Here is a 12355-nt window from a genome sequence, read left to right as displayed (position 1 = left end):
ATCAAGAACTGATCACTAGGTGGTAGTTATATGCGATAAACTTGGATGATATGCATTGATATGCGATGAAACCTAAGATTAATTTATTTAACATTAATTTATTCATTTTGGACACAACGTGACATCTGTCAAATGTACTATCCACCCTTAAACAAATGGAAATTTAGACAAAGGGTAAATTAACTATTTACATGTGCAATATGACATCACATAATAAACAAAATTATAAGGAGAATACAGCATTGATATTTTACCGCACGTTCTGCTTTCCAACTCCCCTCACACACACATAATCTTTTCTCATATGTCCAGGGGCGTGTTTACGATTTCTGAGGCCCCAATTTATAAAGGGGGAAAAACATATCCATTTATTATGCGCTGAAATTTGCTTGGTGCAGAACAATCTGGAATAATGTTAAACATTGTAACAGTCACCACTTTGCAGCCTGGACTTGTTCAGAACGTTAAATCTTTGTGACACCTGCACTAAAACAATCAAGAGGCAGCGCAATGAATGAAACAGTACGCAGGTGTCTCAACATGCGTTTTTGAGACCTGACGTTCTTTTAACTTGACACAGTGTCAAAAATGAGACACTGAAGTTATAGTGAGACGTGGTGCAGCAGGTATGGACGTTTGTCCAGTGCGTTTACAAAGGAAAACATTGGAAAAACAGAGAAGACGCACACAAAAACACGTTTGGTTTGAACGGACCCTAACACATAGTTCACACATATGTGAGTGAGAGCGCGTGAGCGAAACAAGTTCGAAACAACCCGAACACAAAATACTACTTGAAAAACTGACTTAAAAATCCAGCGGACCTTTAACGTGCTAGTGTGGTGAAAGGTGGTAACGATTCTAGGGGCCCAAAGGTCCAGGGGGCGCCACAACAAATTCTAAACTGTATTTTTAATAGGAAAGGGGCCCAGATCACCTTGCTATGGCCCTGTCTCTGAGAGCGTTGACAACAGTGTATTCACGTGTGTTCAGTGCCCAAAACAACATGTCACCTCAAGTGGTTTTTGCTTAGTTTTCCTACTGATGTGTAGGGCCTAGGGCTAGACTGGTAATCGGGCATACCGGGCATTTTCCCAGTGGGCCGATGCACTTTTGAGCTGATCAGGGGCGTTATGGCCATCGGGAGAACCCCGATCGGGTGGTTCATCTGCAAAACGTGGCGAATGTGCAATGAGCAGCGTTATGCAGAACGGACCACAAAACGGTGCTGCGATATGCAGAAAAGGACAGCGAACAACCCCCACTAACCCCTAATTCCACTAATTCTCCTCTCTGCCCAGTAGGGGGTGATATGCATTAAGACTGAATCACCAAAACAGAAGGAGAATGAGGAAGTGAAACTGAAGTGGAGATTGACTGAGCAGGGAGGAGCATTTATTGTAAAAAAAAAAAAAAAAAAAGAATAAATATATAAGGACTTAAATATTGAACTGTTTCTCACACACATCTATCATCTTGCTTAAGAAGACATGGATTTAAAGACCAGAGTCATCTGGAGAAATTTTATTTTGCCCATATGTGGATTTTGGCAAAATTTTGGCACCTATTTACATAAATTGTATGGACCTAAAGACCTGAGAAATACCTCTAAAAATCTTCGATTGTGTTCAGTAGATGAAAGAAAGTCCCACACATCTGGGATGGCATGAGTTTGAGTAAATGATGAGATAATTTTCATTTTTTCCCACACATCTGGGATGGCATGAGTTTGAGTAAATGATGAGATCATTTTCATTTTTGGGTGAACTATCCCTTTAAGCTAGGCTGAAATTAGTCTGTTCATTTTGTGCAGTCTTACAGCCATTTATTTCCACAGGTTATGTGAGTATACCATAGAATAAACCCAAGTAAATGAAGAGGTCAGGTAAGAACATGCATCATTAAAAATGCTTACAAACTCCTTTTGGGCATTGATGCATGAAGAAACCTGCAGACAAAAATAAACTACTAAGCGATATGTTCTAATAAAAGGAATGACTCATTTTTATAAAGTAACTTTAAATAATTTGGAATGAAAGGATAACATTTTATATTTGGAATCAAAATGTACATTCAGTACCAATGTTTAAATTCAGTGAAGTTCAAATTTGGTGGCGTAAATGTAAAGTAAATTTAAGTGTTGAGATATCTCGTATGCGGTCAGGAGAGATAGATACTGTAAGTGCATAGGAAGGAAGAATGAACAATAGATGCATTAGATTTCATACCCTTTAAGTTGTGGATGTCAACAATAGGATATCAAACCTAAATATATTAAATATGGGCATATTCTAACAAGTCCTGAATATTTTCTATTGTAATATTTTGTTATGAGTTTAGATTTCTTGGAATAATAGCATGATTTTTTTATTGCAACACTACAGTGATCACAAACATTGCTTGTTGATTCACAAAGACAAAACAAACAAGCCAAAGGTAAATCAAAAACAGAAAGGAAGAATACAAATAAAAGGCAAACAGTATAAAATATTCTCCAGCCTCTAGATATGTCTGACAAAATATTTGTGACTGATTTGGAGATTTACTGTATGTGCTGTATGAGATTATGACCATATTGTGACCTGTGCATATTATTATGCTATATATATATATATATATATATATATATATATATATATATATATATATATATATATATATATAAGCCCTGAAATTTAGGGACAAATTAAATTAAAGAAAAAGTTATTAAAGAAAATGAAAGGCACCATGGGTGCATGATCTGGTCGTGGCTCTGTCACTGGCGCCTGCCTGTCATGGTATCATGAATCCACTTGTGGTGCTCCTGAGGCCTGTTTCTCAGCCAGGTGTCTTACCCTAGCCAGCCTTTTCTTGTTGTAACTGTTCAAAAGAGCTAGATAGTAATGTGGTCTTGTGATTCTCGCTTTAGGGGAAGAAAAAAGAAAGGAAAATAAAATAATCATTATAAATGAATAAATAAATAAATACAAATATGATCATTATACAAAATATACTGACAAATAAGAGTTGATATAAGATAAAGACATTGATTCAATGTTTAAATGTAGGTTGTCTGATGCAAAGAAATAAAGAGGTTAGAAGTGTAGATAAAATAAGATGAAGAAATACAGCACAAGGTGAAGAAAGGTAAACAATGTGGTCAGCATTGAAGGGGGGAGACAAATCAGTACAGTATATTGTGTGTGGGCATTAATTCACAGATCAGGATGTGTTAATGTTATGAAAGGAGATAGAGCTAAATAGTTTTTACAGCATATAGCAATTTAAGATTAAATACAGCTGTCTCTCTCTTTATGAGTGTGGTCTGTTAATAACTGTATCCATTGTATACTGTACAGATTTTTTTTATCACACTTAGAACACACTTAACACAATATAAAATGTTTGTTCTCAGAACAGTAAGTATAATAATTAACTCCATGAGTTAAGAATATTATATTGAACTGTTGCTGTTTTGTTTTTTCTTCTTTAACTTGTAAATCCAAGTATGTACATTTGTTTTTTTGTTTTCTCGGATCAATGCAAGTGTAGAGCAAATAATGCCATGCTACTCCAAAGATATACCAAAACATTCAGGACGAAATGGCTCAAGTTCAAAGGAAAAAAGAAGAAGAAGAAAAATGAGAGAACTTCAATGAGGAATGACTGGTACCATGCAGGTTGGGGACAAACTACCCAGAATATCTGGGACCACAAACAGCTACAAAATTGGATTTGAGAAGTACTGGCTGGACAGATGTTAATGGAACAGCATTTACAAGTAAACACCTAGACCCTACACAAAAAGCTCTCAAAGTCACCTTAACAACCATGTCTGTCTTGCCACTGTGCCCTCAGTCCCTCATGCCAAGCAACCCAGCTGCCTGCTCCCACAAACACCACCCACATCCATGTGTAACCTCCATCTTGTTACCCTGCCACTTACACCCCTGCAACATTTAACACAACCGATAACTGTGCCCATTCTTATACCTGTCACTCATCCGTTTACACACAGTGTGACCCAAAGTTCTGTCCTTTTTCATTAAACCCCTGCTGCTCTGCCTACAGTGCTGCTGCCAGTCCTGTTGACCAGCCTTATGCCAGTCCTGTCTCTCATCTTGCTGCCCAGCCTGGTCAGAGCGCTACTGCCCAGTTTGGATGGCATGGCTAATTGCAAACTCTGCCTCTCCAGAGAATTTGTTCTCCAAAAACAACTTTCCAAGTCACTGCTACAACACATTGTCTGTAAAAAAAAATATTACTTATAACTGGTTTTGTAAGTAGCAATATATTTTTGAATAGCTCGAGAGATTGCATTGTTTCCAAATAAAGTCATTTGCAAATAGTGAGATATGCTATTTTCACTAAGTGTAATTTGCACTTAGTGTAAATTGCGTTAGATTTGCGTCTATTTGCAATTAGTGGCATATACTCTTACACCCCTCTTTAAAGACTAGCATACAGTATAGTGGCATCACTGCAGCATTTTTATTGTGTTTATTTGGAGACACACAGTCACCTTACTCCAACCCTTACCCCTAGTTTACAAAAATTAACCATAGTTTTACTACAGTAACCATCACCATGGTATTTTTCTAGTAAAACCATAGTAACCACAAAATTAAACATGGTTACTATGAACTACTATTTAACAAAAGCTTTCTGTAGTAACGCCATGCTAAGTATAGCAGAACTATATTTTCAACCAAAACACATGGTTCCTACAATATTACTACAGTAAATCCATGGTTAATTTTATCCGGATCAAATCCTTCTCTCAACTCCCAGACATTCACTGTGACCAAATCACTGCGAGGAATCTCTTTTATGCATTACTATAAGTAGTATTAAAGGAAATATTAAGAGTAGATACATGGGGAAAAAGTATGTCAAGGAATGGGAATCAAACCCATTATGTGTGACAACACATACCAACACATTCTCACACCCCAACTCATACTGTCATTACACCCAGAACTACTACAACTCCACATGGGGGTGCAGTTTGTTGTAAAATCCTGTGTTTCCACCTATTGGAGTGCAAATAGTCACTAAGTTATCCAATCTCTTAATTCACAAACCAGTTTAATGTCTCTGCCCCATTGTGAAAATGTAAAATCTGCCTGCCTTCATTTGTTCAGCAGTTGACCACAAAATAAATCTGTTGTGACTGACTTCAGTTTGGTCTGAGCAGTGGTGGGCGGAGTTAGTGTAAATATCCTCTGCCAAAAAGATGGGCTATTTGCACTTAGTGTAAACACACTCTGATTTATTTTATATACACTGTATATAAAAATATGATATGAGAAGTTGGCACTAACATTTTCAGTTCCATGCTTTATTTTAAACCAAAACACATGGTTCCTACAATATTACTGCTTTATTTTAACAAAACGGTATGATCTGCCCAGCGAAATAGTAAATCATTGAAGGCTTGGTCATTTTTGTGCACAGGGCAGAACTTGGTTGATTTATGTCCTGTTAAGGGTAGGTGAATTGCAGTGGGGGATTTTATAGATGGGTCTGTCTAGTGTAACTTGTATTGATGAGGAAACGTACAGGGGTTACTCTTAAGGAAAACAAACTTATTTTAGTACCTGCAGCTGCTACTGGAGATAAAAATGTTTAATCCTAAACATTGTAGAACATAGAACTTACTGTAAGTGTGTCTGAAATTTGGGTTCATTTAGATGGCCATCGGTTTTGTAATGTGTACAGGGAAAGCAGATGTAATGCACCATGTGCATAAAATGGAGGAAGAAAAAAACGAACAAGCATATGAAAGCAAAAAATGGTTCATAGCACTGCTTTCAATTAAATAAACCACCATTATCTCAGTGAGGTTGACCCTGAGCAGGTGCAAAGTGAAACATAGAAAAGTGAAAGTGCAAAAAAGAGCTGACTTAGTTTGTCTGAGGTTAAGCAATACAACTTTTATTTATTACCATTTTCTGTTCAGTAAAGACTATCTAATTTAGGTGAGTATTTTAATTAGAGCTATCATCAGACAGATCAATCCGACTGATAAAACCTCAGGCACATATTTAGTATTGTCAACACATTGCATTAACATAAAGCCAAATAGAGTACACATCTCTTTTTCCCTCTACAATATTTTACTCACATGATCTCTTTTCTAAAAACAAATATGTGGCCCACAATTGTCAACCAACAGAATGATCACAGTTGTCACATCAAACATATATTCAAACAAGTATTCTCCTATTTTATTCTTATGTAAATAAAGAAAAAGAAATATTGGGCAGGTCGAAAGTGACACATTAATACAAAAACCTGCAGCACCAAAACAAATAAGGAAATAAATAAGCCATTGAATGGTACATTATCAGGTCATGTAGGTGTGGCTGAGGTTACAATGATGGCAGAGATTACCTGTCTTGTCGGTATTTACTTGATCTCCATAACAACACTTAACAATTATAAGACCTCAGTGAATTTACCCAAGACCAGAAGAGTGGCATGTACAATACAATATTGCAGAGGGTGATGAAAAAAGGAGTGATGGGTTGGATGTGGTGGACACATAGGCAATGTTGAGTGGTGTTGTTTGCTCAGGGCCATAATGATCACTGGTCTGAGCCGGTCTCAGAGCAGAATACATTTCATACATTTGACCTGATTCTCTTTGCTCTGCAGCCCACACTGAGTATTGGCCAGAGAATCCACCAACTGCCAAAAATCCTTGAATGTGACTCCTTCCCCCTCTTCCACGCCCATGTCCTTCAGGAGTTTGTTTAGCCCTTCCTGGTCCCCTGCTGTCTGGAAAACAACACAAGTTGTGTAAAACCTGTCAAATATTATCATGATCGTTGTGTGCTTAGCTAACTAAATGCTTTCTTTCAGCGAATGAAAGCTATTCACACTGCTTTAATCATAATGCATATCAAACACTTGCTAAAGTAATGAGTAAGCAACTAATGTCTTACCTTTTTTTATTTTATTTTGAATAGATAATATGTACAATTATGGTATCATCAGCTCTAAATCCCATTCAAGAAAATAATTTTGCACTTCTTGGCTGCTCTGAGTGTAATTTTGCTTTGTTTCAGACTATGACAATATAAAGGGTCGTTGATTAAGCATACAAAGTGGCTTTCGCTTATGTATTATACACTTTATTGGTGAAGAAATACAAGGTTTAAGATAGGCCTACTTCATTTTAGTGAAGTGGTGTAGTCATAATCCAGTCATTATCAGATACAACACCAGCAATAGCATCTGGCCTCTGATACATTATATAATAACATTTGAACTTAGAGAGGAATCAGTGGTGTGATAATTTGATTGTAGGCTCTGACTTACCTTCACCATGTTGGGCAGCTCTTTAGACAGCATGCTCTGGAATTCCTGGACTGTGAGAGTTTCAGCATCAGTCACTGATGCCGAGTGGAAGTTTGTGACCAGGGTGTGAAGGGCAAGTTCTAGCTCTGTGTACTACAGAGAGGGAGCAGTTTCAGACTCACACAAAGCACAAAATGTCATACAGCTAAAAAAAAGGAATATCCCACTCATAGTCAGGAAGTAATACAAAATGTGTGGTTCTATCACCCTTTAGGCCTATCTGAGCACTTCAAAACACTTAAAAGAAATGCTGTTTCAGTATTAACACTAGTCATGAATCACACTGAAACACACTCAATTTTTAAAATGCAGATATATTTACTACCAGAGTCTGTAATAGTTTTGATTTAATGTATCAACACTAAGTTAAAACTATTTATTTCCCATTATAACCACATACTAAGCTATAAAGCTTAAAATCCAGTGTGTCAATTGTAATCCTTGGTTTGCTGTATAACAGGAGCTGTAGAGACCTGTTACTACCTCCATTATAACAGTACATTCCTGTACCAGTTTAACGCGACTGAATCTATTTGCTTAATGGACGTTGGCCAATAAAAGACAAGAAAAAAATACAACATTTAAAAAGTAAAATTATTTGGTTTCTGAGTCTTTTTAACTGAGACAATAATTAAAATGCTTTTAATATAGTTTCAAATATTGTGCCTTCGAAATATATCCACAGGCGCACCAAAATTGGTACACTACCAAATTAAAAATATAGGCTACGTGTGAAAAAAATAAAGACGGCTAGAAAAGAAAGCTCAATTTAATTTTCTGCTTTTGACATAGCCTGAAAAGCTAAATGAAAAGCAAAAGCAGTTTATATAGGCCTACAGAGATCACCTATACCTGGTAATTGCTACAACTAAAATGACAAGTGCAGCGCGAACAACTGCAGGGTGCTCGTAAGTGAATGAGCTGATAACTTTTTTTAATACAACAAAAACAAATCTTACCTGTTGTGCCATTTTGCTCGTTTCACATGTGCGGAAAGCAGGTGACGTGATGGTATTTCCTCACCTGCCCAGCAATGCTGTTCCTCGCGCCTCCGACCCGCCCAAACTACACACGCACACGAATAATGTCCACGTTGTGCACAGCAGTGCTGTGAGTTTGGATTGTATAATGTTTTTGTTCGGAATAGATGCTAGTTTGCAAGACAGACTGTGGCTGATTGGTATTTCTGCGTTTATTTTAAAATGCAGAGAAAATTGTCAAATTAAAGTACATAGACATTTGTTCACTGTTAACCAAATGCATTGTGGCGACTCATACCAGACATTCCTCCAACTGAGAATGCAACCAGACAAACCACATTCTGATTGATGTGATGAGAAACGTTTGTAACATTTGTAAAAAAAAAAATGTTTTGCACTTTGCTGGTTATACATTATATGTCTCACAGGGTAAAACAGCAACACACACACACACACACACACACACACACACACACACACACACACACGTTGGGTTTTTATATTTTATGAGGACATAATGGTTTTTATACTGTACAAACTTTATATTCTATCCCCTACCCCTAAACCTAACCCTCACAGAAAACATTCTGCATTTTTAAATTTTCAAAAAGCACAATTTCGTATGATTTATAAGCTGTTATATTCTATTTATATTCCTCATGGGGACTGACTGATTGTCCCCACAATATAAAAAATGTCAGGTTAAATGTCCCCACAACATAGGGAATACCAGGACACACACACATCATCATCAACAACAACAACAACAACAACAACAACAGTTCCTGGTATAACTTTAACTTGACATGTATTTAATACTGCAGAAAAAGTTCTCTAAATCCTGCTAATGCAAATGCAGTATTATGTGCATTGGCCTTATATGCTGTCATTAAAAATGACTGGATTGCTCATCGATCCAGATGGAATGGTCCTGATTGGGTGTACTGTAACACACAACAACAAAGTTATGACTGATCATTTGCCATCTGCATATGTGTGACTGTTAGAAGGTGACTTATTAATTTGTACCTGAGCTCATGGTCCCTACTGCATGTGTCTTCATTATCATTAGAGTCTTCCTCCTCTTGGCTTTGGGGTTTGCTCCGGCTGATCTGTGGTGATGATATGGCGTCCCATAAATTGACTGGCTCATTATCGCTGGAATCTCTGGAACTCACAAATTCACAAATGTAGGCCTAAATGTATGGAACACCCTTTAAAATTTTATAAATAAATATCTCAATCTTGTTTCGCTCTTCTTTGGTCATTATAATGAAGTTTCGGAAATGATTCACTCTGCTCTAGAGGAACAATGTGTTATAAGAGGTGCCATTAAATGGAAATATACAAGAAAATGAATTGCAATATAAAGCTTGTGTGCATGCATTAGACTAGGTTACGTGTCAGTGGCCAAATAAATTAATATTGACTCATTCCTCAACATGCAAAACTGATTAAAAAGTACTGTATTCAAAATTTTGATAGCAATGACGATGCAAGTTTATAGGCAATCATATAACAATGCTACAACATACAGTATGCCGTTGATAGGGCTTGCCTCTCGAATTTATTCATTGAATATTCCTTGATAAATATCATCGTTGTGTAATATGACATACAGCTCTTGGTCTGAGTCCTCCAGGAACATGAGTGGCCTCATACAGATGGCACAGATGTTCCCCATCAGTCTGAAGCAGAGCGAACAGTAGCAGCCTGTGAGGTAAAATGATTGCAGCTGAGTAGGTTGGTCTATCTTTTTGCTGAAAGTTTTAATATGAATCAAATATGTTCAAAGATTATTTGAAACCCTTTTTCATTAATGTCAAATTAAGTCAGCTAAAATGTTTTCTGATCCCATAGCAAAATCTTTTTAATTCACAGAGTGAAAAAACTGACCAGTGCAGTGAGGAGTGGGGCAGGCATGCATATCATCATCACCATCACTCTTCTTCAACACTTTCCCACAGGCCATGCACAAATCTTGACTGACATACAGGAATCTGGCTATGATGCCTGGCAGGCTGCATAAAGGTAAGGGCTTTGTGTTTTTATTGAATTTTTCAACATGACTTTTCAGTCAAACCTTAATTTAAATGAAGAAAGTACTGTCATGCACATGCACTGTTATAGGAGGTGCCATTAAATGTTATTATTTTGTTTAACTATAGCTAAGCTTTGGAAAAATACAAGAAAATGAATTGCAATATAAAGCTTGTGTGTATGCATTAGACTAGGTTACGTGTGGATATAACAATGTGCTTAACTTATTGACCGTATGCTGTTAGAAACAAACAGTTAACAGTTGTAGTTAAAGTGTGAGATTGATACAATTAAAATTATAAACCAAGGATATGAATCATCTGGGACATTTGACAAATGTATCTTAAAAGAAGTGAAGAATGATAAAAAGGAGCTGAGAAGAGATGCTCCTCAGATGCTGCCTGCCTAAGCGTGCAAAAGGAAACTGGATGCCCTAATGAGGGAGTTCTTACAGCATCTCCAATACTGCATTATATATTATATATATATATATATATATATATATATATATATATATATATATATATATATATATATATATATATATATTAAATAGCATATCTGATTTATTAGGGTTTGTTTTCCTCAACAAAAACTTTCATGTAACTACTTAAAACTGTAACAATTAAAATAACTGTTACAACTGCCTTCTGAGACTTAGATTTGTCTTCTGGAAAGCTGGAAAAAGAACTAACCACAAGAGGTCTTCCAAGTCATTCCTTTTAAGAGAATAGCCTTCAGTGTTTTGGAAGATAAGTGCTTTTAAGGATTAGGCTAAAAAAGGTTAAATGTGTTAGATCAAAATACACTGAGAAACAACTGGGGGAAAGCCCTGCAATCCTATCAAAAGGTTAATTAAATTAAAGTGTTGATCTTAAAATATTACCCAGTGGTCATGCTGACAGTCCCACTCGCATATTGTCCTGTTAACTTCATTCCAAATGTAGCTTACCAAAATCGAAGTTCAAAACTGCCAAATCTCGTTTATGAGGAGATTTGCAAACATACAATATGTGCATTTGGCAGACATTTTTATCCAGAGCAACTTACAGTGCATCTAATGTATACATGTTATCACATGTGTTACCTGGGAATCAAAACCACGACCTTGGTGATGCTAGCATCATGCTCTACCAATTGAGCTATTGAGATTTTACACTTTTTATAGTGGGTCAGACTCACAATTTGGCCAATTTTTGTATTATGCCATCATTTTGCTGGTCCACCCTGTTCCGTGCAACAGCCCTCAGTAGGGCTTTTCCTAGAGACCCACGCTGAAAGAGAATATGCCTGTGGAGGTACCGGATCCTTTCCTGCAGCACAGTTTTAGATTATCTTACATATCACACTTTGACACTCTCCCAGGTGAAAAAAAAAGTGAAATAGTTCTAACACTGTCAAACATGTATACAAGACAAATCTGAAGACATAGACACTGGGTTTCTCCTCCAGAAAGACATCATTCTTTATATATGTTTATAATAAGCTGCAGGAAATTGCAACTAATGTATTTGTTGTATGTTTTCTTACTTTCTCTCTTTGCGGATGGTATCTGGCACACACAAACCTCTGTAAACGTTTAACATAGCCACCAGCAATCACAATAAACAGGGTGAAACCATAAAGAAAACCTTTGTTAGGAGAAGAGACAAAGGTCAGGTATAACCAAATAAAAGTTACATTTGTAAATGTGTCTTTTGTTTTTACAATCATTAAGTTGTAATGACTAATGTATCAGACCATCATAAAAGGTGCAGTTAAAAAAAGCCGAGCCTGTGAGATAAAGAGACTTAGGAGAACTCTGCTTATGTTTCACTGCAATCATGATGGCACTTCAAATCAAAGTATTGTACATTCAAATATGGTAAAATTGAATTAGATCACAGTATATGCTGCATTATTCAACTTATTATTAAAATAATTTTTTAATAAGTAACTCTTAGTTCACTATGTGGTGATCAAATAACTAAGTAGTGAAGTTTTTATTTAAA

General features: G+C 36.5%; 2 protein-coding genes across 2 annotated transcripts in view; both read right to left on the bottom strand.

Annotated features, from left to right (window-relative positions):
* Positions 1-5899: 5899 nt before the first annotated feature.
* LOC127658165 (protein S100-A13-like) lies at positions 5900-8439 on the bottom strand. The gene is made up of 3 exons (XM_052147299.1): positions 8304-8439; positions 7306-7437; positions 5900-6762 (listed from the first exon to the last, which is right to left on the bottom strand). Exons 1-3 carry the CDS (start codon positions 8313-8315, stop codon positions 6589-6591), a joined length of 318 nt encoding a protein of 105 aa, XP_052003259.1. The 5' UTR covers positions 8316-8439; the 3' UTR covers positions 5900-6588.
* A 186-nt stretch (positions 8440-8625) lies between these two features.
* dcst2 (DC-STAMP domain containing 2) overlaps positions 8626-12355 on the bottom strand; it is a 33208-nt gene continuing 29478 nt past the window's right edge. Inside the window, exons 11-16 of the mRNA XM_052147300.1 lie at positions 11895-11995; positions 11547-11677; positions 10221-10345; positions 9944-10037; positions 9354-9491; positions 8626-9268 (exon numbers count right to left, since the gene is read on the bottom strand). Of these exons, the coding sequence (XP_052003260.1) occupies positions 9214-9268; positions 9354-9491; positions 9944-10037; positions 10221-10345; positions 11547-11677; positions 11895-11995 (644 nt within the window). The 3' untranslated portion in view covers positions 8626-9213. The remainder of the gene's footprint in view (positions 9269-9353; positions 9492-9943; positions 10038-10220; positions 10346-11546; positions 11678-11894; positions 11996-12355) is intronic.

The sequence above is a fragment of the Xyrauchen texanus genome, chromosome 17, assembly GCF_025860055.1.
Source record: "Xyrauchen texanus isolate HMW12.3.18 chromosome 17, RBS_HiC_50CHRs, whole genome shotgun sequence".
NCBI classification, from domain to species: domain Eukaryota; kingdom Metazoa; phylum Chordata; class Actinopteri; order Cypriniformes; family Catostomidae; genus Xyrauchen; species Xyrauchen texanus.
Note: the sequence above shows the minus strand (reverse complement) of the source record. Positions and strands in the feature narration are given on the sequence as shown.